At 44.4% G+C, this 26,578-nt stretch overlaps 1 protein-coding gene across 1 annotated transcript in view; it reads right to left on the reverse strand.

Moving 5' to 3' along the window:
• The window catches only part of card11 (caspase recruitment domain family, member 11), a 137,670-nt gene that overhangs the window by 27,701 nt on the left and 83,391 nt on the right, over positions 1 to 26,578 (reverse strand). Inside the window, 3 exon segments of the mRNA XM_065011003.1 lie at positions 4,141 to 4,268; positions 9,294 to 9,420; positions 10,060 to 10,261. Of these exon segments, the coding sequence (XP_064867075.1) occupies positions 4,141 to 4,268; positions 9,294 to 9,420; positions 10,060 to 10,261 (457 nt within the window).

Genomic DNA, 26,578 nt, shown 5'->3' on the forward strand with positions numbered 1-26,578 from the left:
ATATGTTAATCAATCAATCAACCAATAAATCACTCAATCAACCGATCAACCAATCAATCAATCATTAATTCAATAAAATAATCAAACATCATCCAACCAATTACTCAAACAATAAATTAACCACACAACCAAGCAATCAATCAACCCTAACAACAACAACACGATAATAACAGGTACCTCGTCACAAAGCACATATTGTAGATTATGTATATATTGTATATTGTACACTACCGGTCAAAAGGGCTCATTCAAGGGTTTCTCTTTATTTTTACTATTTTCTACATTGTAGAATAATAGTGAATTGACTACAGGACTATTGACATATGGAATCAAGTAGTAACCAAAAAAGTGTTAAACAAATCTAAATATATTTTATATTTGAGATGGAAACTTTTAAAGTTTCTTCAAGTGCAAAAACCATCAAGAACCATGAAGAAACTGGCTCTCATGTGGACAACCACAGGAATGGAAGACCCAGAGTTACCTCTGCTACAGAGGATAAGTTCATTAGAGTTAACAGGCTCTCATGAGGACAACCACAGGAAAGGAAGACCCAGAGTTACCTCTGCTACAGGAAGACCCAGAGTTACCTCTGCTACAGAGGATAAGTTCATTAGAGTTAACTGGCTCTCATGTGGACAACCACAGGAATGGAAGACCCAGAGTTACCTCTGCTGCAGAGGATAAGTTCATTAGAGTTAACTGAGTTACTCTCAGAGGATAAGTTCATTAGAGTTAACTGGCTCTCATGAGGACCACCACAGGAATGGAAGACCCAGAGTTACCTCTGCTACAGGAAGGAGTTACCTCTGCTACAGAGGATAAGTTCATTAGAGTTAACTGGCTCTCATGGCTCTCATGAATGGACAAGTTACCTCTGCTACAGAGAATTTCATTAGGAAGGCTCTCATGTGGACAGAGTCATTAGAGTTAACTGGCTCTCATGTGGACAACCACAGGAATGGAAGACCCAGAGTTACCTCTGCTACAGAGGATAAGTTCATTAGAGTTAACTGGCTCTCATGTGGACAACCACAGGAATAGAAAACCCAGAGTTACCTCTGCTACAGAGGATAAGTTCATTACAGTTAACTGGCTCTCATGTGGACAACCACAGGAATAGAAGACCCAGAGTTACCTCTGCTACAGAGGATAAGTTCATTAGAGTTAACTGGCTCTCATGTGGACAACCACAGGAATGGAAGACCCAGAGTTACCTCTGCTACAGAGGATAAGTTCATTAGAGTTAACTGGCTCTCATGTGGACAACCACAGGAATGGAAGACCCAGAGTTACCTCCAAGTTCATTAGAGTTACCAGCCTCAGAAATTGCAGCCCAAATAAATGGTTCACAGAGTTCAAGTAACAGACACATCTCAACATCAACTGTTCAGAGGAGACTGTGTGAATCAGGCCTTCATGGTTGAATTGCACCTCAACATTAACTGTTCAGAGGAGACTGTGTGAATCAGGCCTTCATGGTTGAATTGCTGCAAAGAAACCACTACTACCACTACACTACCACTACTACCACTACATTAACTGTTCAGAGGAGACTGTGTGAATCAGGCCTTCATGGTTGAATTGCACCTCAACATTAACTGTTCAGAGGAGACTGTGTGAATCAGGCCTTCATGGTTGAATTGCACCTCAACATTAACTGTTCAGAGGAGACTGTGTGAATCAGGCCTTCATGGTTGAATGAATCAGGCCTTCATGGTTGAATTGCTGCAAATAAACCCCTACTAAAGGACACCAATAATAAGAAGAGACTTGCTTGGGTCAAGAAACACGAGCAATGGACATTAGTTCAGTGATAATTTTTTTCATGAAAACTTTGGCCAAGTCAGTAACCATGCCCACGTAAGCACAGATATTGTGGCAACGTGATGGAACAACCCTCCAAGCGAGTGCATAAAGGACTGGTAACTGTGACGAGCGTCGTCTTGGAAACGACCGGACTCCAAGCGAGTGCATAAAGGACTGGTAACTGTGACGAGCGTCGTCTTGGAAATGACCAAGGTGCAGCGTACACTTTTCTTTCTTTTTTAAAAAGTCGCCAACAAAACAATAAACAACATAAACGAAGGTGAAGCTCCATAAGGCTATACATGCATTAAACGAAGGGGAAGCTCCATAAGGCTATACATGCATTAAACGAAGGGGAAGCTCCATAAGGCTATTACATGCATTAAACGAAGGGGAAGCTCCATAAGGCTATACATGCATTAAACGAAGGGGAAGCTCCATAAGGCTATACATGCATTAAACGAAGGGGAAGCTCCATAAGGCTTTACATGCATTAAACGAAGGGGAAGCTCCATAAGGCTATACATGCATTAAACGAAGGGGAAGCTCTATAAGGCTTTACATGCATTAAACGAAGGGGAAGCTCCATAAGGCTTTACATGCATTAAACGAAGGGGAAGCTCCATAAGGCTTTACATGCATTAAACGAAGGGGAAGCTCCATAAGGCTTTACATGCATTAAACGAAGGGGAAGCTCCATAAGGCTTTACATGCATTAAACGAAGGGGAAGCTCCATAAGGCTATACATGCATTAAACGAAGGGGAAGCTCCATAAGGCTTTACATGCATTAAACGCATTAAACGGGGAAGCTCCATAAGGCTTTACATGCATTAAACGAAGGGGAAGCTCCATAAGGCTTTACATGCATTAAACGAAGGGGAAGCTCCATAAGGCTTTACATGCATTAAACAAAGGGGAAGCTCCATAAGGCTATACATGCATTAAACGAAGGGGAAGCTCCATAAGGCTATACATGCATTAAACGAAGGGGAAGCTCCATAAGGCTTTACATGCATTAAACGAAGACAACAACCCACAAATGAGACAACGATCGACAGCTGTCCCTGATTGAGAATCAGACCCGGATAAAAACAAAAACCAGAAAGCATAGACTTTCCCACCGGCTCACACCTGACCAAACAAACATAGAGAATAAAAGGATCTCTATGGTCAGGGTGTGACAGTTAAACGAAATTTAGATTAGACCAGAAAGCTTGGAGCGGTGGCTCCAAGTTGAAATGGTTGCAATTTAAATACAGACCAGCGTGACCGACAGCGTAAGCTGAATGTTATGATATGGTAAGACCCTCTGAAACTCAACAGATTAAGAAGAAGACTAGACTAAGACATGCACCACCTGCAGCTCTGCATGTAATGTAGTTAGAAGAAACTCGCCCAAGACGAGAAAATAAAATGTCCATCTCAACACTGTGCGTCTGATGTATCCAGTCTAATGAACACTCAGAGACAAAGATGCCTACTACAACTGAGGACATTGTGACCTCTAAGGCCAACCAGAGACTTACACAACCAGACTTTCTGTCGAACTATTATCATTAGACGGATCGAAGTTTCAACAGAGAGACGACAGACAAAGACATCTAAGCGTAAATATATGTTGCACTTCTAAATCCGAATGAGCGGTTGTCAGGTTGCTAAATATTCATATATTTATAATAATAATATTATTCATAATATTCATACTCATACAGTGAGCGTATCATTCAACTGTATGTACGATAGTTGCATTCCAATGTCTCTCCTTCTCCCGCTCTTTCTCTCCCCACCTCTTTCATTGTTTAACCAGCCGTCATATCGGGTTAGTCCACTAGGGACATTTCATTGTGTAACCAGCCGTCATATCAGGTTAGTCCACTAGGGACTTTTCATTGTGTAACCAGCCGTCATATCGGGTTAGTCCACTAGGGACTTTTCATTGTGTAACCAGCCGTCATATCGGGTTAGTCCACTAGGGACTTTTCATTGCATTATGTTAGTAATCAATTCAACCTAAGCTGTGTGTGTTTATGTATTTCTGTGTGATTGTTTAGTTAGTTAGTAGATAAATAATTAAGCCAATTTGTGTATCGCTGAATCATCATTTAGACTAGGATTTATGAAGTCAATGACTTTCAGAATGAGACTGATATGAGGTAATAACTAACACTTGCACTTACTTTGCTGATAGTTACCTAATTGAGGAAAAGTGTACTTACTATGACTGAGATATGTGGTTGTCTCACTTAGCTATCTTCAGATGAATGTACTAACTGTAAGTCGATCTGGATAAGAGTGTCTACTAAATGACAGGGTTAGGGTCAGCAGGTACCTCATCACAAAGCACGCTCAGGGAGCAGGTGTCTGATTGGCCAGAGATGTTGAGGTTGATTCTGATGTAGAATGAGTCTCCTGACGTCACCGTTCCCTCCGATAGATCTCTCTGCAGCCTCCGGTACCCTGACAGACACACAATAGATGGCACAATGTTTTTTATCTGTGTTTGAAGCCTGAGCGTAAAGTGAGGTGTCCAGGGTTAGGGTTAGTCCAGGTGTCCAGGGTTAGGGTTAGTCCAGGTGTCCAGGGTTAGGGTTAGTCCAGGTGTCCAGGGTTAGGGTTAGGGTTAGTCCAGGTGTCCAGGGTTAGTCCAGGTGTCCAGGGTTAGGGTTAGTCCAGGGTTAGGGTTAGTCCAGGTGTCCAGGGTTAGGGTTAGTCCAGGGTTAGGGTTAGTCCAGGGTTAGGGTTAGTCCAGGTGTCCAGGGTTAGGGTTAGTCCAGGGTTAGGGTTAGTCCAGGTGTCCAGGGTTAGGGTTAGTCCAGGGTTAGGGTTAGTCCAGGGTTAGGGTTAGTCCAGGTGTCCAGGGTTAGGGTTAGTCCAGGTGTCCAGGGTTAGTCCAGGTGTCCAGGGTTAGGGTTAGTCCAGGGGTCCAGGGTTAGGGTTAGTCCAGGGGTCCAGGGTTAGTCCAGGGTTAGGGTTAGTCCAGGTGTCCAGGGTTAGGGTTAGTCCAGGGTTAGGGTTAGTCCAGGTGTCCAGGGTTAGGGTTAGTCCAGGGTTAGGGTTAGTCCAGGTGTCCAGGGTTAGGGTTAGTCCAGGTGTCCAGGGTTAGTCCAGGTGTCCAGGGTTAGGGTTAGTCCAGGGGTCCAGGGTTAGGGTTAGGGTTAGTCCAGGGGTCCAGGGTTAGTCCAGGGTTAGGGTTAGTCCAGGTGTCCAGGGTTAGGGTTAGTCTAGGTGTCCAGGGTTAGTCCAGGTGTCCAGGGTTAGGGTTAGTCCAGGTGTCCAGGGTTAGGGTTAGTCCAGGTGTCCAGGGTTAGGGTTAGTCTAGGTGTCCAGGGTTAGGGTTAGTCTAGGTGTCCAGGGTTAGTCCAGGTGTCCAGGGTTAGTCCAGGTGTCCAGGGTTAGGGTTAGTCTAGGTGTCCAGGGTTAGTCCAGGTGTCCAGGGTTAGGGTTAGTCCAGGTGTCCAGGGTTAGGGTTAGTCCAGGTGTCCAGGGATAGGGTTAGGGTTAGTCCAGGTGGGTTACGGTTAGTGGGTTAGGGTTAGTCCAGGTGTCCAGGGTTAGTCCAGGTGTCCAGGGTTAGGGTTAGTCCAGGTGTCCAGGGTTAGGGTTAGTCCAGGTGTCCAGGGATAGGGTTAGTCCAGGTGGGTTACGGTTAGTGGGTTAGGGTTAGTCCAGGTGTCCAGGGTTAGTCCAGGTGTCCAGGGTTAGGTTAGTCCAGGTGGGTTAGGGTTAGTCCAGGTGTCCAGGTTAGGGTTAGGGGTTAGTCCAGGTGGGTTAGGTTAGTGGGTTAGGGTTAGGGTTAGTCCAGGTGGGTTAGGGTTAGGGTTAGTCCAGGGTTAGGGTTAGTCCTGGTGTCCAGAACAGATGCAGATAAAACCTCCACTACAATGCTGTTAGGGGATTTACAATACTGTTACGGGATTTACAATGCTGTTAGAGGATTTACAAGGGTGTTAGAGGATTTACAATGGTGTTAGAGGATTTACAATGGTGTTAGGGGATTTACAATGGTGTTAGAGGATTTACAATGGTGTTAGAGGATTTACAATGGTGTTAGAGGATTTACAATGGTGTTAGGGGATTTACAATGCTGTTAGAGGATTTACAATGGTGTTAGAGGATTTACAAGGGTGTTAGGGTTTACAATGGTGTTAGAGGATTTACAAGGGTGTTAGAGGATTTACAATGGTGTTAGAGGTTTCCAGGGTGTTAGTCCAGGTTTACAATGGTGTTAGAGGATTTACAATGGTGTTAGGGGATTTACAATGGTGTTAGGGGATTTACAATGGTGTTAGGGGATTTACAAGGGTGTTAGGGGATTTACAATGGTGTTAGAGGATTTCCAAGGGTGTTAGAGGATTTACAATGGTGTTAGAGGTTTACAAGGGTGTTAGCATTTACAATGGTGTTAGAGGATTTACAATGGTGTTAGGGGATTTACAATGGTGTTAGGGTTTACAATGGTGTTAGAGGATTTACAAGGGTGTTAGGGATTTACAATGGTGTTAGAGGATTTACAATGGTGTTAGGGGATTTACAATGCTGTTAGGGATTTACAATGGTGTTAGGGGATTTACAATGGTGTTAGGGGATTTACAATGCTGTTAGGGATTTACAATGCTGTTAGGGATTTACAATACTGTTAGGGATTTACAATGCTGTTAGGGGATTTACAATGGTGTTAGGTTTTACAATGGTGTTAGGAGATTTACAATGGTGTTTGGGGATTTACAATACTGTTAGGGATTTACAATACTGTTAGGGGATTTACAATGCTGTTAGGGGATTTACAATGGTGTTAGGGATTTACAATGGTGTTTGGGGATTTACAATACTGTTAGGGATTTACAATGGTGTTAGGAGATTTACAATGCTGTTGGGATTTACAATGCTGTTAGGGGATTTACAATGCTGTTAGGGTTTACAATACTGTTAGGGGATTTACAATGCTGTTAGGGATTTACAATGCTGTTAGGGATTTACAATGGTGTTAGGGATTTACAATGGTGCTAGGGTTTACAATTCTGTTAGGGGGATTTACAATGCTGTTAGGGATTTACAATGGTGTTAGGGGATTTACAATGGTGTTTGGGGATTTACAATGCTGTTAGGGTTTACAATGCTGTTAGGGTTTACAATGCTGTTAGGGGATTTACAATGGTGTTAGAGGATTTACAATGGTGTTAGGGGATTTACAATGGTGTTAGGGGGTTTACAAGGGTGTTAGGGGATTTACAATGGTGTTAGAGGATTTACAAGGGTGTTAGAGGATTTACAATGGTGTTAGGGATTTACAAGGGTGTTAGCGGATTTACAATGGTGTTAGAGGATTTACAATGGTGTTAGGGGATTTACAATGGTGTTAGGGATTTACAATGGTGTTAGAGGATTTACAAGGGTGTTAGGGATTTACAATGGTGTTAGAGGTTTACAATGGTGTTAGGGTTTACAATGCTGTTAGGTTTACAATGGTGTTAGGGTTTACAATGGTGTTAGGGTTACAATGCTGTTAGGAGGTTTACAATGCTGTTAGGGATTTACAATACTGTTAGGGATGTACAATGCTGTTAGGGGATTTACAATGGTGTTAGGGGATTTACAATGGTGTTAGGAGATTTACAATGGTGTTTGGGGTTTAGGGTTAGGGGATTTACAATACTGTTACGGGTTTACAATGCTGTTAGGGATTTACAATGGTGTTAGGGTTAGGGTTTACAATGGTGTTTGGGGATTTAGGGTTAGGGGATTTACAATGGTGTTAGGAGATTTACAATGCTGTTCAGGGTCCATTTACAATGCTGTTAGGTTTACAATGCTGTTAGGGTTTACAATACTGTTAGGGATTTACAATGCTGTTAGGGTTTACAATGCTGTTAGGGATTTACAATGGTGTTAGGGGATTTACAATGGTGCAGGGTTTACAGGGTTAGGGTTACAATACTGTTAGGGGATTTACAATGCTGTTAGGAGATTTACAATGGTGTTAGGGTTTACAATGGTGTTAGGGATTTACAATGGTGTTTGGGGTTTACAATACTGTTGGGGATTTACAATGGTGTTAGGAGATTTACAATGCTGTTCAGGGTTTACAATGCTGTTAGGTTTACAATGCTGTTAGGGGATTTACAATACTGTTAGGGGTTTACAATGCTGTTAGGGATTTACAATGCTGTTAGGGTTTACAATGTGTTACGGGTTTACAATGGTGTTAGGGTTTACAATGGTGCTAGGGTTTCAATTCTGTTACGGGATTTACAATGCTGTTAGGGATTTACAATGGTGTTAGGGGATTTACAATGGTGTTTGGGGATTTACAATGCTGTTAGGGGATTTACAATGCTGTTAGGGTTATTTACAATGCTGTTAGGGTTTACAATGCTGTTAGGGGATTTACAATGTTGTTAGGGGGTTAGGGTGTTAGAGGATTTACAATGGTGTTAGGGATTTACAATGGTGTTAGGGTTTACAATGGTGTTTGGGGATTTACAATGCTGTTAGGGGATTTACAATGCTGTTAGGGGATTTACAATGCTGTTAGGGATTTACAATGCTGTTAGGGGATTTACAATGTTGTTAGGGGATTTACAATGGTGTTAGAGGATTTACAATGGTGTTAGGGGATTTACAATGGTGTTAGGGATTTACAATACTGTTAGGGGATTTACAATGCTGTTAGGAGATTTACAATGGTGTTAGGGGATTTACAATGGTGTTAGGGGATTTACAATGGTGTTTGGGGATTTACAATACTGTTAGGGGATTTACAATGGTGTTAGGAGATTTACAATGCTGTTCGGGGATTTACAATGCTGTTAGGGGATTTACAATGCTGTTAGGGGATTTACAATACTGTTAGGGGATTTACAATGCTGTTAGGGGATTTACAATGCTGTTAGGGGATTTACAATGCTGTTAGGGATTTACAATGGTGTTAGGGGATTTACAATGGTGCTAGGGGATTTACAATTCTGTTACGGGATTTACAATGCTGTTAGGGATTTACAATGGTGTTAGGGTTTACAATGGTGTTTGGGGATTTACAATGCTGTTAGGGATTTACAATGCTGTTAGGGGATTTACAATGCTGTTAGGGGATTTACAATGCTGTTAGGGGATTTACAATGGTGTTAGGGGATTTACAATGGTGCTAGGGGATTTACAATTCTGTTACGGGATTTACAATGCTGTTAGGGGATTTACAATGGTGTTAGGGGATTTACAATGGTGTTTGGGGATTTACAATGCTGTTAGGGGATTTACAATACTGTTAGGGGATTTACAATGGTGTTAGGGGATTTACAATGGCGTTAGGGGATTTACAATGGTGTTAGGGGATTTACAATGCTGTTAGGGGATTTACAATGGTGTTAGGGGATTTACAATGGTGTTAGGGGATTTACAATGGTGTTAGGGGATTTACAATGGTGTTAGGGGATGGTGTGTTTGCCTGTGTGTGTGTGTGTGTACGTTTACAGTGTAAGAACGTACCATCATAGTTGGCACGGTAGTGCAGTTGGATTGGTCCAGAGCAACGTTGCATCGTCCAATGGGCTTCCTCCTGGGTGCAGGTGTCCAACGAGATGCTCTGGTTCTCCCCGCGGATACAGCCCTCCAGCTGGACCAGCCAATGACAGAGAGGGAAGGGGAACAGAGCCAAAAAGAAGACAGCTGTAGGTCCACTAATTCCTTATACGGAGCCCAGTCATTTTATTCAACATGCCAATATTATGGAATTTTCAATGGTTGTACTTTTAAAAAATTCAAATGTCAGTGTTTATAATACCTTAGGGTTAGGGTACCTCAGGGTACCTTAGGGTTAGGGTACCTTAGGGTTAGGGTACCTAGGGTTAGGGTACCTTGGGGTTAGGGTACCTAGGGCACCTTAGGGTTAGGGTACCTTAGGGTACCTCAAAGTTAGGGTTCCTCAGGGTTAGGGTACCTTAGGGTTAGGGTACCTTAAGGTTAGGGTACCTTAGGGTTAGGGTTCCTTAGGGTTAGAGTACCTTAGGGTTAGGGTACCTTAAGGTTAGGGTACCTTAGGGTTAGGGTTCCTTAGGGTTAGGGTACCTTAGGGTTAGGGTTCCTCAGGGTTAGGGTACCTTAGGGTTAGGGTACCTTAGGGTTAGGGTACCTTAGGGTTAGGGTAGCGTAGGGTTAGAGTACCTCAGGGTTAGGGTACCTTAGGGTTAGGGTACCTTAAGGTTAGTGTACCTGGAGTACCTTAGTAGTTAGTGTGCATCACAGTGTATCTCACCAAAAGGAGGTGGTGGCCCTCCCGTAGCCCCGCCTTCTCAGCGCCGGACTCTGATTGGACAGACGACACAAAGATTCCACTGTCGTTACCACCAACCAGCGTGACATCAGCCAAAAGTTGGTCGCCTAGCAATGAAAGCTCCTGGACTGGCCGCAGAGAAGAGCTGACCCTCGAGAAGGAGGAGAGAGACGGACGGAAAGGCCTACACACACACACACACATACACACACACACACATACATACATACACACACACATATACACACACACATACACACACACACACACGTACAAACACATGCGTACACACACATATACATTGACACACACGCACACACATATACACACAAATACAAACACACACACACATATACAAACACACACACCCAAACACACACGCACACACATACACACACAAATGTTAAGGTTTGTCATTTGTACATGAATGTTTGTGTGTGTTTGTGAGAAGCTTCCATTAAAGAAAACGATCTGAGTTATATTAGATCGATAGCTTTGAAGAGATGATTGTGGACTACAGGAAAAAGAGGACCGAGCACACCCCCATTCTCATCGACGGGGCTGCAGTGGAGCAGGTTGAGAGCTTCAAGTTCCTTGGTGTCAACATCACCAACAAACTAACATGGTCCAAGCACACCAAGACAGTCGTGAAGAGGGCACGACAAAACCTCGTATGGCAACTGCTCGGCCTCCGACCGCAAGGCACTAGAGGGTAATGCGAACGGCCCAGTACATCACTGGGGCCAGGTTTCCTGCCATCCAGGACCTCTATACCAGGTGGTGTCAGAGGAAGGCCCTAAAAATTGTCAAAGACTCCAGCCACCCTAGTCATAGACTGTTCTCTCTGCTACCGCAAAGCAAGAGGTACCGGAACATCTAGTCAAATGGCTACCCAGCCTATTTGCATTTCCCCTCCCCCTCTTTACACCACTGCTACTCTCTGTTGTCATCTATGCATAGTCACGTTAATAACTCTACCTACATGTACATACTACCTCAACTAACCGGTGCCCCGGCACATTGACTCTGTATTGGTACCCCCCTGTATATAGCCTCCACATTGACTCTGTATCGGTACCCCCTGTATATAGTCTCCACATTGACTCTGTACCAGTACCCCTGTATATAGTCTCCACATTGACTCTGTACCGGTACCCCCTGTATATAGCCTCCACATTGACTCTGTACTGGTACCCCCTGTATATAGTCTCCACATTGACTCTGTACCGGTACCCCCTGTATATAGCCTCCACATTGACTCTGTATCGGTACCCCCTGTATATAGCCTCCACATTGACTCTGTATCGGTACCCCCTGTATATAGCCTCCACATTGACTCTGTATCGGTACCCCCTGTATATAGCCTCCACATTGACTCTGTATCGGTACCCCCCTGTATATAGCCTCCACATTGACTCTGTACCAGTACCCCCTGTATATAGCCTCCACATTGACTCTGTATCAGTACCCCCTGTATATAGCCTCCACATTGACTCTGTACCAGTACCCCCTGTATATAGCCTCCACATTGACTCTGTATCAGTACCCCCTGTATATAGCCTCCACATTGACTCTGTATCGGTACCCCCTGTATATAGCCTCCACATTGACTCTGTACCAGTACCCCTGTATATAGCCTCCACATTGACTCTGTATCAGTACCCCCTGTATATAGCCTCCACATTGACTCTGTATCAGTACCCCCTGTATATAGCCTCCACATTGACTCTGTACTGGTACCCCCTGTATATAGCCTCCACATTGACTCTGTATCGGTACCCCCCTGTATATAGCCTCCACATTGACTCTGTATCGTACCCCCTGTATATAGCCACCACATTGACTCTGTACCGGTACCCCCTGTATATAGCCTCCACATTGACTCTGTATCGGTACCCCCCTGTATATAGCCACCACATTGACTCTGTACCGGTACCCCCTGTATATAGCCTCCACATTGACTCTGTATCAGTACCCCCTGTATATAGCCTCCACATTGACTCTGTATCAGTACCCCCTGTATATAGCCTCCACATTGACTCTGTATCGGTACCCCCTGTATATAGTCTCCACATTGACTCTGTATCGGTACCCCCTGTATATAGCCTCCACATTGACTCTGTATCAGTACCCCCTGTATATAGCCTCCACATTGACTCTGTATCAGTACCCCTGTATATAGCCTCCACATTGACTCTGTACTGGTACCCCTGTATATAGTCTCCACATTGACTCTGTATCAGTACCCCCTGTATATAGCCTCCACATTGACTCTGTATCAGTACCCCCTGTATATAGCCTCCACATTGACTCTGTATCGGTACCCCCTGTATATAGCCTCCACATTGACTCTGTACCCGGTACCCCTGTATATAGCCTCCACATTGACTCTGTATCGGTACCCCCTGTATATAGCCTCCACATTGACTCTGTATCAGTACCCCCTGTATATAGCCTCCACATTGACTCTGTACTGGTACCCCCTGTATATAGCCTCCACATTGACTCTGTATCAGTACCCCTGTATATAGCCTCCACATTGACTCTGTATCAGTACCCCTGTATATAGCCTCCACATTGACTCTGTACTGGTACCCCCTGTATATAGCCTCCACATTGACTCTGTATCAGTACCCCCTGTATATAGCCTCCACATTGACTCTGTATCAGTACCCCCTGTATATAGCCTTCCACATTGACTCTGTACTGGTACCCCCTGTATATAGCCTCCACATTGACTCTGTATCAGTACCCCCTGTATATAGCCTCCACATTGACTCTGTATCAGTACCCCCTGTATATAGCCTCCACATTGACTCTGTATCGGTACCCCCTGTATATAGTCTCCACATTGACTCTGTATCGGTACCCCCTGTATATAGCCTCCACATTGACTCTGTATCAGTACCCCTGTATATAGCCTCCACATTGACTCTGTATCAGTACCCCTGTATATAGCCTCCACATTGACTCTGTATCAGTACCCCCTGTATATAGCCTCCACATTGACTCTGTACTGGTACCCCCTGTATATAGTCTCCACATTGACTCTGTATCAGTACCCCCTGTATATAGCCTCCACATTGACTCTGTATCGGTACCCCCTGTATATAGCCTCCACATTGACTCTGTATCGGTACCCCCTGTATATAGCCTCCACATTGACTCTGTACCCCCTGTATATAGCCTCCACATTGACTCTGTATCGGTACCCCCTGTATATAGCCTCCACATTGACTCTGTACTGGTACCCCTGTATATAGCCTCCACATTGACTCTGTATCAGTACCCCCTGTATATAGCCTCCACATTGACTCTGTATCAGTACCCCCTGTATATAGCCTCCACATTGACTCTGTACTGGTACCCCTGTATATAGCCTCCACATTGACTCTGTACAGTACCCCCATATAGCCTCCACATTGACTCTGTATCAGTACCCCCTGTATATAGCCTCCACATTGACTCTGTATCGGTACCCCCAAATGTATATAGTCTCCACATTGACTCTGTATCGGTACCCCTGTATATAGCCTCCACATTGACTCTGTATCAGTACCCCTGTATATAGCCTCCACATTGACTCTGTATCAGTACCCCCTGTATATAGCCTCCACATTGACTCTGTATCAGTACCCCTGTATATAGCCTCCACATTGACTCTGTACTGGTACCCCCTGTATATAGTCTCCACATTGACTCTGTATCAGTACCCCCTGTATATAGCCTCCACATTGACTCTGTATGGTACCCCTGTATATAGCCTCCACATTGACTCTGTATCGGTACCCCTGTATATAGCCTCCACATTGACTCTGTACCCCCCCTGTATATAGCCTCCACATTGACTCTGTATCGGTACCCCCTGTATATAGCCTCCACATTGACTCTGTATCAGTACCCCTGTATATAGCCTCCACATTGACTCTGTACTGGTACCCCCTGTATATAGCCTCCACATTGACTCTGTATCAGTACCCCTGTATATAGCCTCCACATTGACTCTGTATCAGTACCCCCTGTATATAGCCTCCACATTGACTCTGTACTGGTACCCCCTGTATATAGCCTCCACATTGACTCTGTATCAGTACCCCCTGTATATAGCCTCCACATTGACTCTGTATCAGTACCCCCTGTATATAGCCTCCACATTGACTCTGTACTGGTACCCCTGTATATAGCCTCCACATTGACTCTGTATCAGTACCCCTGTATATAGCCTCCACATTGACTCTGTATCAGTACCCCTGTATATAGCCTCCACATTGACTCTGTATCAGTACCCCTGTATATAGCCTCCACATTGACTCTGTATCAGTACCCCTGTATATAGCCTCCACATTGACTCTGTATCAGTACCCCCTGTATATAGCCTCCACATTGACTCTGTATCGGTACCCCCTGTATATAGCCTCCACATTGACTCTGTATCAGTACCCCCTGTATATAGCCTCCACATTGACTCTGTATCAGTACCCCCTGTATATAGCCTCCACATTGACTCTGTATCAGTACCCCCTGTATATAGCCTCCACATTGACTCTGTACCGGTACCCCCTGTATATAGCCTCCACATTGACTCTGTATCAGTACCCCTGTATATAGCCTCCACATTGACTCTGTACCGGTACCCCCTGTATATAGCCTCCACATTGACTCTGTATCAGTACCCCCTGTATATAGCCTCCACATTGACTCTGTACTGGTACCCCCTGTATATAGCCTCCACATTGACTCTGTATCAGTACCCCCTGTATATAGCCTCCACATTGACTCTGTATCAGTACCCCCTGTATATAGCCTCCACATTGACTCTGTATCAGTACCCCCTGTATATAGCCTCCACATTGACTCTGTATCAGTACCCCCTGTATATAGCCTCCACATTGACTCTGTATCAGTACCCCCTGTATATAGCCTCCACATTGACTCTGTATCAGTACCCCCTGTATATAGCCTCCACATTGACTCTGTATCGGTACCCCCTGTATATAGCCTCCACATTGACTCTGTATCAGTACCCCCTGTATATAGCCTCCACATTGACTCTGTATCAGTACCCCCTGTATATAGCCTCCACATTGACTCTGTATCAGTACCCCCTGTATATAGCCTCCACATTGACTCTGTATCAGTACCCCCTGTATATAGCCTCCACATTGACTCTGTATCAGTACCCCCTGTATATAGCCTCCACATTGACTCTGTATCAGTACCCCCTGTATATAGCCTCCACATTGACTCTGTATCAGTACCCCTTGTATCTAGTCTCACTATTGTTATTTTACTGCTGATCTTTAATTACTTGTTACTTTTATCTCTTATTCTTATCCGTATGTTTTTGAAACTGCATTGTTGATTAGGGGCTCTAAGCAGTATTTCATATCTTGAGGTCTACTACACCTGTTGTATTCAGTATTTCACGGTAAGGTCTACCTGTTGTATTCAGCATTTCACTGTGAGGTCTACTACACCTGTTGTATTCAGCATTTCACTGTGAGGTCTACTACACCTGTTATATTCAGCATTTCACTGTGAGGTCTACTACCCTGTTGTATTCAGCATTCCACTGTGAGGTCTACTACACCTGTTGTATTCAGCATTTCACTGTGAGGTCTACTACCCTGTTATATTCAGCATTTCACTGTGAGGTCTACTACACCTGTTGTATTCAGCATTTCACTGTGAGGTCTACTACCCTGTTGTATTCAGCATTTCACTGTGAGGTCTACTACACCTGTTGTATTCAGCATTTCACTGTGACTACCACCTGTTATATTCAGCATTTCACTGTAACGTCTACTACACCTGTTGTATTCAGCATTTCACTGTGAGGTCTACTACACCTGTTGTATTCAGCATTTCACTGTGAGGTCTACTACACCTGTTGTATTCTTTCACTGTAAGGTCTACTACACCTGTTGTATTCAGCATTTCACTGTGAGTCTACTACACCTGTTATATTCAGCATTCCACTGTGAGGTCTACTACACCTGTTATATTCAGCATTTCACTGTGAGGTCTACTACACCTGTTGTATTCAGCATTTCACTGTAAGGTCTACTACACCTGTTGTAGTCAGCATTTCACTGTAAGGTCTACTACACCTGTTGTATTCAGCATTTCACTGTGAGGTCTACTACCCCTGTTGTATTCAGCATTCCACTGTGAGGTCTACTACACCTGTTATATTCAGCATTTCACTGTGAGGTCTACTACACCTGTTGTATTCAGCATTTCACTGTAAGGTCTACTACACCTGTTGTATTCAGCATTTCACTGTGAGGTCTACTACACCTGTTGAATTCAGCATTTCACTGTGAGGTCTACTACACCTGTTGTATTCAGCATTTCACTGTGAGGTCTACTACACCTGTTGTATTCAGCATTTCACTGTAAGGTCTACTACACCTGTTGTAGTCAGCATTTCACTGTAAGGTCTACTACACCTGTTGTATTCAGCATTTCACTGTGAGGTCTACTACACCTGTTGTATTCAGCATTTCACCGTGAGGTCTACTACACCTGTTGAATTCAGCATTTCACTGTAAGGTCTACTACACCTGTTGAATTTGACGCATGTAACTAATACAATTTGATTTGATTTGAATCCACGATATGGCAGAGGTTGAAAAGCCATGGGGCGGCAGGGTAGCCTAGTGGTTAGAGCGTTGGACTAGTAACCGGAAGGTTGCAAGTTCAAATCCCCGAGCTGACAAGATACAAATCTGTCGTTCTGCCCCTGAACAGGCAGTTAACCCACTGTTCCTAGGCCGTCATTGAAAATAAGAATTTGTTCTTAACTGACTTGCCTAGTAAAATAAAGGTAAAATATAAATAAAAAATAACACGTGTTTTCTTAACAACAGTTTATGGTCAACAATATCGAAGGCTGCTCTAACCATAACCCTAACCTTAACCATAACCCCCAACCCTAACCTAACCATAACCCCTAACCTTGACCCTAACCATAACCCCTAACCTTAACCATAACCCCAACCCACCTAACCTTGACCCTAACCCCAACCATAACCCCTAACCTTAACCATAACACCTAACACCAACCCCTAACCTAACACCATGGAACCTAACCATAACCCTAACCTAACACCAACCTGAATGACCCCTAACCCCGACCCTAACCTAACACCAACCCCAACCCATAACCATAACCCCTAACCTTGACCTAACCCCAACCTAACCATAACCCTAACCTAACACCAACCTTGACCCTAACCCCCTAACCTAACACCAACCCATCAACCTGACCCTAACCCTAACCTAACCCCAAACCATAACCCCTAACCTTCTAAACCCCAACCCATAACCATAACCCCTAACCCCGACCCCAACCCATAACCATAACCCCTAACCTTGACCCTAACCCCAACCTTAACCATAACCCCTAACCTTAACCATAACCCATCAACCTGGACCCTAACCCCGACCCTGACCCCAACCCATAACCATAACCCCTAACCATTTCCCCTAACCCATGACCCTAACCCCAACCTAACCATAACCCCTAACCCATTGACCCTAACCCCAACCCTAACCATAACCCCCCTAACCTTGACCCATAACCCCAACCTAACCATAACCCCTAACCTTGACCCTAACAGTTCTAACCAACCCTGACCCCAACCCTAACCATAACCCTAACCTTAACCATCAACCCCTAACCTTGACCCTAACAGTTCCCTAACCCCAGTTTCCTCATCAACCCTGGACCTTAACCCCTAACCCTAACCCCAACCCTAACCATAACCTAACCTTGACCCCAACCTCAACCCTAACCCTAACCCTAACCATAACCCTAACCCCAACCCTCAACCATAACCCCAACCCTAACCATAACCCTAACCCCGACCTAACCCCAACCTCATCAACCCATAACCCCAACCCTGACCCCAACCCTAACCATCAACCCCTAACCTTGACCCATAACCCATAACCCCCTAACCTTGACCCCTAACCCCAACTCCTAACCATAACCCCAACCCCCGACCCTCAACCATAACCTAACCTTGACCCTAACCCCAACCCTGACCCCAACCCTAACCATAACCCAACCCATGGAACCCTAACCCCAACCTGTCCCTAACCACCCTGACCTCAACCCTAACCATAACCCATCCCAACCCTAACCATAACCCCTGACCCCGACCCTGACCCCAACCCTAATAGTACAGCTCCCAATCATTTATTATACATTTCTTTCAACCAATCATTTGTGTCTGTTAACATGTTGATTCTCTTTAAGCATACTGAAAGTGTTTTGTTAATTTGTTTACAGAGAAATAGCATTGCATTTGGTCAACAAAATGAAATAATTCTAACAGTTTGCTAAGAGCTGGCAGGTCTGCTGTTAGAAACAGGAAAGGCCGCTTTACCACTCTTAAGTAGCTGAATGACGTTGGCTTCCCTCCAGGCCTGAGGACAAAGACTTTCTTCTAGGCTCAGATTAAAGATATGACAGATAGGAGTGGCTATAGAGTCAGATACCATCCTCAGTAGCTTTCCTTCTAAGTTGTCAATTTCGAGGTTTGTCAATACTGATCGATAACAATAATTTTCCCCCTCTCACACACTAACTTTACAAAATTCAAACTTGATTTCAAACTTTTCTTCCATTATTTGTTTTTATGCATGAGTACGTTGGCTCACTGGTCGTTGTTGGCATTTCCTGCCTAAGTTTGTCCACTTTGCCAATGAATTTATGATTAAAATAAATCGGCAACATCAAATGGTTTTGTTATGAATAAGCATCTGATTCGGTGAATGATGGAGTTGGATGTCTTTGTGCCCATCATTTCATTTAAATGGGTTAGGGTTAGGGCATCACCTAATCCTAATCGGTGAATGATGGAGTTGGATGTCTTTCTGCCATCATTTCATTTAAATGCAGCAAAGTATTTTCCCATCATTCTCTATATCATTGATCTTGGTGTCAACCATACAGTTTCTTCTTCTTTTTGTTGAGTTTAACAGTTCTACATCATTTCTCAAATTTGCAGTAAGTCAACCAGTTTCCTCAGCCAGACTTAACAGTTCTACTCCTTTCCTCATCTCTTTCAACCTCATCAACCCATGTTTTCAACAGTTTTCCTCATCAACCCATGGAGCCTTAACAGTTCTAACAGTCAGTTTCCTCATCAACCCATGGAGCCTTAACAGTTCTAACAGTCAGTTTCCTCATCAACCCATGGAGCCTTAACAGTTCTAACAGTCAGTTTCCTCATCAACCCATGGAGCCTTAACAGTTCTAACAGTCAGTTTCCTCATCAACCCATGGAGCCTTAACAGTTCTAACAGTCAGTTTCCTCATCAACCCATGGAGCCTTAACAGTTCTAACAGTCAGTTTCCTCATCAACCCATGGAGCCTTAACAGTTCTAACAGTCAACAGTTTCTAACAGTCAGTTTCCTCATCAACCCATGGAGCCTTAACAGTTCTAACAGTCAGTTTCCTCATCAACCCATGGAGCCTTAACAGTTCTAACAGTCAGTTTCCTCATCAACCCATGGAGCCTTAACAGTTCTAACAGTCAGTTTCTGGTGAATCAATTATTGGAAGAAGCAATTTCATACATTTCATAAAGATGCTCCTTATTAATCAGACAAACAAATATACACTGCTCAAAAAAATAAAGGGAACACTTAAACAACACAATGTACTCCTACTCACATCACTGTATGGGTCTGCACAGTCTTCACACACACACACATTGTAAAGGGTACAGGTTGTAGAGTGTATAATAATATACAGCATAAATATATACATGCTAATATACACTGCTCAAAAAAATAAAGGGAACACTTAAACAACACAATGTAACTCTTCTGTGAAATCAAACTGTCCACTTAGGAAGCAACACTGATTGACAATACATTTCACATGCTGTTGTGCAAATGGAGGTGGAAATTATAGGCAATTAGCAAGACACCCCCAATAAAGGAGTGGTTCTGCAGTTGGTGACCACAGACCACTTCTCAGTTCCTATGCTTCCTGGCTGATGTTTTGGTCACTTTTGAATGCTGGTGGTGCTTTCACTCTAGTGGTAGCATGAGAAGGAGTCTACAACCCACACAAGTGGCTCAGGTAGTGCAGGTCATCCAGGATGGAACATCAATGTGAGCTGTGGCAAGAAGGTTTGCTGTGTCTGTCAGCGTAGTGTCCAGAGCATGGAGGCGCTACCAGGAGACAGGCCAGTACATCAGGAGACATGGAGGAGGCCGTAGGAGGGCAACAACCCAGCAGCAGGACCGCTACCTCTGCCTTTGTGCAAGGAGGAGCATAGCCAGAGCCCTGCAAAATGACCTCCAGCAGGCCACAAATGTGCATGTGTCTGCTCAAACGGTCAGAAACAGACTCCGTGAGGGTGGTATGAGGGCCCGACGTCCACAGGTGGGGTTGTGCTAACAGCCCAACACCGTGCAGGACGTTTGGCATTTGCCAGAGAACACCAAGATTGGCAAATTCGCCACTCGTGCCCTGTGCTCTTCACAGATGAAAGCAGGTTCACACTGAGCACATGTGACAGAGTCTGGAGACGCCCTGGAGAACGTTCTGCTGCCTGCAACATCCTCCAGCATGACCGGTTTGGCAGTGGGTCAGTCATGGTGTGGGGTGGCATTTCTTTGGGGGGCCGCACAGCCCTCCATGTGCTCGCCAGAGGTAGCCTGACTGCCATTAGGTACCGAGATGAGATCCTCAGACCCCTTGTGAGACCATATGCTGGTGCGGTTGGCCCTGGGTTCCTCCTAATGCAAGACAATGCTAGACCTCATGTGGCTGGAGTGTGTCAGCAGTTCCTACAAGAGGAAGGCATTGATGCTATGGACTGGCCCGTTCCCCAGACCTGAATCCAATTGAGCACATCTGGGACATCATGTCTTGCTCCATCCACCAATGCCACGTTGCACCACAGACTGTCCAGGAGTTGTCGGATGCTTTAGTCCAGGTCTGGGAGGAGATCCCTCAGGAGACCATCCGCCACCTCATCAGGAGCATGCCCAGGCGTTGTAGGGAGGACATACAGGCACGTGGAGGCCACACACACTACTGAGCCTCATTTTGACTTGTTTTAAGGACATTACATCAGAGTTGGATCAGCCTGTAGTGTGGTTTTCCACTTTAATTTTGAGTGTGACTCCAAATCCAGACCTCCATGGGTTGATAAATTTGATTTCCATTGATAATTTTTGTGTGATTTTGTTGTCAGCACATTCAACTATGTAAAGAAAAAAGTATTTAATAAGAATATTTCATTCATTCAGATCTAGGACGTGTTATTTTAGTGTTTCCTTTATCTTTTGGAGCAGTGTATTTTAACATCATCCACATAAGAGTCACAGCAAAATCTTTCGTATGATCTCTGATATACTATTTTAGGCCCAGCATTTGGAACTTTTGCTTTCCTGAATATAGCCACTATATTATGATCACTGCATCCAATGGGTATGGATAAAGCTTAAGAAAAAGTTTTACAGTATTAGTAAAAATGTCATAAATAAATGTGGATGATCTTGTTCCTGTATGTCACGGTTGTCGTCCTAAGTTCTCTCACGTCACCCCGCTCCTCCGCTCTCTCCACTGGCTTCCAGTTGAAGCTCGCATCCGCTACAAGACCATGGTGCTTGCCTACGGAGCTGTGAGGGGAACGGCACCTCAGTACCTCCAGGCTCTGATCAGGCCCTACACCTAAACAAGGGCACTGCGTTCATCCACCTCTGGCCTGCTCGCCTCCCTACCACTGAGGAAGTACAGTTCCCGCTCAGCCCAGTCAAAACTGTTCGCTGCTCTGGCCCCCCAATGGTGGAACAAACTCCCTCACGACGCCAGGACAGCGGAGTCAATCACCACCTTCCGGAGACACCTGAAACCCCACCTCTTTAAGGAATAACTAGGATAGGATAAAGTAATCCTTCTCACCCCCCCGCCCCTTAAAAGACTTAGATGCACTATTGTAAAGTGGCTGTACCACTGGATGTCATAAGGTGAAAGCACCAATTTGTAAGTCGCTCTGGATAAGAGCGTCTGCTAAATGACTTAAATGTAATGTAAATGTCTGTTTAAACTACTAGCACACAGCTCAGACAACCATGCATACCCCACAAGACATGCCACCAGGGGTCTGTTTAAACTACTAGCACACAGCTCAGACAACCATGCATACTCCATAAGACATGCCACCAGGGTCTGTTTAAACTACTAGCACACAGCTCAGACAACCATGCATACTCCATAAGACATGCCACCAGAGGTCTGTTTAAACTACTAGCACACAGCTCAGACAACCATGCATACTCCATAAGACATGCCACCAGGGGTCTGTTTAAACTACTAGCACACAGCTCAGACAACCATGCATACTCCACAAGACATGTCACCAGAGGTCTGTTTAAACTACTAGCACACAGCTCAGACAACCATGCATACTCCATAAGACATGCCACCAGAGGTCTGTTTAAACTACTAGCACACAGCTCAACAGACCATGGGATACTCCATAAGACATGACTACCAGGGGTCTGTTTAAACTACTAACAGAGCCATGACTACATGGAACTCCATATTCCACAGTACTACATAGAGACATGCCTACCATGGAGGTCTGTTCCAAGTACTACACAGAGCCATGACAACATGGAACTCCCACAGTACTACATAGAGCCATGACAGACATGGAACTCTATTCCACAGTACTACATAGAGACATGACTACATGGAACTCTGTTCCAAACTACATAGAGCACAGACTACCACAGTACATAGAGCCATGACTACATGGAACTCTATTCCACAGTACTACATAGAGCCATGACTACATGGAACTCTATTCCACAGTACTACATAGAGCCATGACTACATGGAACTCTATTCCACAGTACTACATAGAGCCATGACTACATGGAACTCTATTCCACAGTACTACATAGAGCCATGACTACATGGAACTCTATTCCACAGTACTACATAGAGCCATGACTACATGGAACTCTATTCCACAGTACTACATAGAGCCATGACTACATGGAACTCTATTCCACAGTACTACATAGAGCCATGACTACATGGAACTCTATTCCACAGTACTACATAGAGCCATGACTACATGGAACTCTATTCCACAGTACTACATAAGACATGACTACATAAATGAACTCTATTCCACAGTACTACATAGAGCCATGACTACATGGAACTCTATTCCACAGTACTACATAGAGCCATGACTATATGGAACTCTATTCCACAGTACTACATAGAGCCATGACTACATGGAACTCTATTCCACAGTACTACATAGAGCCATGACTACATGGAACTCTATTCCACAGTACTACATAGAGCCATGACTATATGGAACTCTATTCCACAGTACTACATAGAGACATGACTACATGGAACTCTATTCCACAGTACTACATAGAGCCATGACTACATGGAACTCTATTCCACATCAGATAACTGATGCAGCAGTAGAATCAGATTAAAAAACAGATACAAATAAATGTCTCTGTGAATAGACACACACACACACACACACACACACACACACACACAAAACATGCACACACACACAAAACATGCACACACACACAAAACACACACACAGGCTAACACACGCACTCTACACATGATAAGACACGCACTCTACACAGGCTAACACACGCACTCTACACAGGCTAACACACGCACTCTACACAGGCTAACACACGCACTCTACACAGGCTAACACACGCACTCTACACAGGCTAACACACGCACTCTACACAGGCTAACACACGCACTCTACACAGGCTAACACACGCACTCTACACAGGCTAACACACGCACTCTACACAGGCTAACGCACGCACTCTACACAGGCTAAGACACGCACTCTACACATGTTCACTCTACACAGGCTATAGTGGTTTTATACATGTTGTACTCTACACAGGCTAACAACGCAATCTATACAATGATAAGACACGCACTCTACACAGGCTAAATGTGCACTCTGGACACAGGCTAACACACGCACTCTACACATTATAATGGGGATCCATACTCTACACAGGAACAGTAGCTGCTGCCAGGCTAACACATGTCCATAATAAACACTGGAAGAGTAGTTGTAGCTAATGGGGATCCATAATAAACCCCAGGAAGAGTAGCTCTGTATTGACAGGAACTAATGGGGATATGTAGCTGCTGCCTAGGAACTAATGTTATATAATGTACTGTTTTATCTTTAGTTTTAATGTAAGTGCTGCTTAATGTGTTTGGACCCCAGGAAGAGTAGCTGCTGCCTTGGCATTAGCTAATGGGGATCCATAATAAACCCCAGGAAGAAGTAGCTGCTGCCTAATGGGGATCCATATTAGCTAATGGGGATCCATAATAAACCCCAGGAAGAGTAGCTGCCTTGCCCCCAGCTAATGGGGATCCATAATAAACCCCAGGAAGAGTAGCTGCTGCATTGAATGGGGATCCATAATAAACCCCAGGAAGAACTAATGGGGATCCATAATAAACCCCAGGAAGAGTAGCAGCTGCCTTGGCAGGAACTAATGGGGAAAAAAACCCCAGGGGATCCATAATAAACCCCAGGAAGAGTAGCTGCTGCCTTGGCAGGAACTAATGGGGATCCATAATAAACCCCAGGAAGAGTAGCTGCTGCCTTGGCAACAGCTAATGGCGAACCCTATTAATTACAAATACAATGTTGTTTTGCCATGATTGTCCCACTAGATAATCTGATTCACATGCAGAACTGATGTCCTCTCTCAATGATTTACAGATTGCTGTCATTGTTATCATAGACTCACATGCAGAACTGATGTCCTCTCTCAGTGATTTACAGATGGCTGTCATCTTGTTTCATTGACAGCTGATGTCCTCTCTCTCAGTGTTTAACTCAACTCATTGAGCTGATGTCCTCTCTCAGTGATTTACAGATGGCTGTCATCTTGCCGTTCTCCTGTTTAACTGTTTCAACTCATTGAGCTGATGTCCTCTCTCAGTGATTTACAGATGGCTGTCATCTTGCCGTTCTCCTGTTTAACTCAACTCATTGAGCTGATGTCCTCTCTCAGTGATTTACAGATGGCTGTCATCTTGCCGTTCTCCTGTTTAACTGTTTCAACTCATTGAGCTGATGTCCTCTCTCAGTGATTTACAGATGGCTGTCATCTTACCGTTCTCCTGTTTAACTGTGTCAACTCATTGAGCTGATGTCCTCAACTCATCTCAGTGATTTACAGATGGCTGTCATCTTGCCGTTCTCCTGTTTAACTGTTTCAACTCATTGAGCTGATGTCCTCTCTCAGTGATTTACAGATGGCTGTCATCTTGCCGTTCTCCTGTTTAACTGTTTCAACTCATTGAGCTGATGTCCTCTCTCAGTGATTTACAGATGGCTGTCATCTTGCCGTTCTCCTGTTTAACTCAACTCATTGAGCTGATGTCCTGTGATTTACAGATGGCTGTCATCTTGCAACTGTTTCAACTCATTGAGCTGATGTCCTCTCTCAGTGATTTACAGATGGCTGTCATCTTGCCGTTCTCCTGTTTAACTCAACTCATTGAGCTGATGTCCTCTCTCAGTGATTTACAGATGGCTGTCATCTTACCGTTCTCCTGTTTAACTCAACTCATTGAGCTGATGTCCTCTCTCAGTGATTTACAGATTGCTGTCATCTTGCCGTTCTCCTGTTTAACTCAACTCATTGAGCTGATGTCCCCTCTCAGTGATTTACAGATGGCTGTCATCTTGCCGTTCTCCTGTTTAACTCAACTCATTGAGCTGATGTCGTCTCTCAGTGATTTACAGATGGCTGTCATCTTGCCGTTCTCCTGTTTAACTGTTTCAACTCATTGAGCTGATGTCCTCTCTCAGTGATTTACAGATGGCTGTCATCTTGCCGTTCTCCTGTTTAACTCAACTCATTGAGCTGATGTCCTCTCTCAGTGATTTACAGATGGCTGTCATCTTGCCGTTCTCCTGTTTAACTGTTTCAACTCATTGAGCTGATGTCCTCTCTCAGTGATTTACAGATGGCTGTCATCTTGCCGTTCTCCTGTTTAACTGTTTCAACTCATTGAGCTGATGTCCTCTCTCAGTGATTTACAGATGGCTGTCATCTTGCCGTTCTCCTGTTTAACTCAACTCATTGAGCTGATGTCCTCTCTCAGTGATTTACAGATGGCTGTCATCTTGCCGTTCTCCTGTTTAACTCAACTCATTGAGCTGATGTCCTCTCTCAGTGATTTACAGATGGCTGTCATCTTGCCGTTCTCCTGTTTAACTCAACTCATTGAGCTGATGTCCTCTCTCAGTGATTTACAGATGGCTGTCATCTTGCCGTTCTCCTGTTTAACTCAACTCATTGAGCTGATGTCCTCTCTCAGTGATTTACAGATGGCTGTCATCTTGCCGTTCTCCTGTTTAACTGTTTCAACTCATTGAGCTGATGTCCTCTCTCAGTGATTTACAGATGGCTGTCAT

Source organism: Oncorhynchus nerka, linkage group LG26, assembly GCF_034236695.1.
Source record: "Oncorhynchus nerka isolate Pitt River linkage group LG26, Oner_Uvic_2.0, whole genome shotgun sequence".
Taxonomy (NCBI): Eukaryota; Metazoa; Chordata; class Actinopteri; order Salmoniformes; family Salmonidae; genus Oncorhynchus; species Oncorhynchus nerka.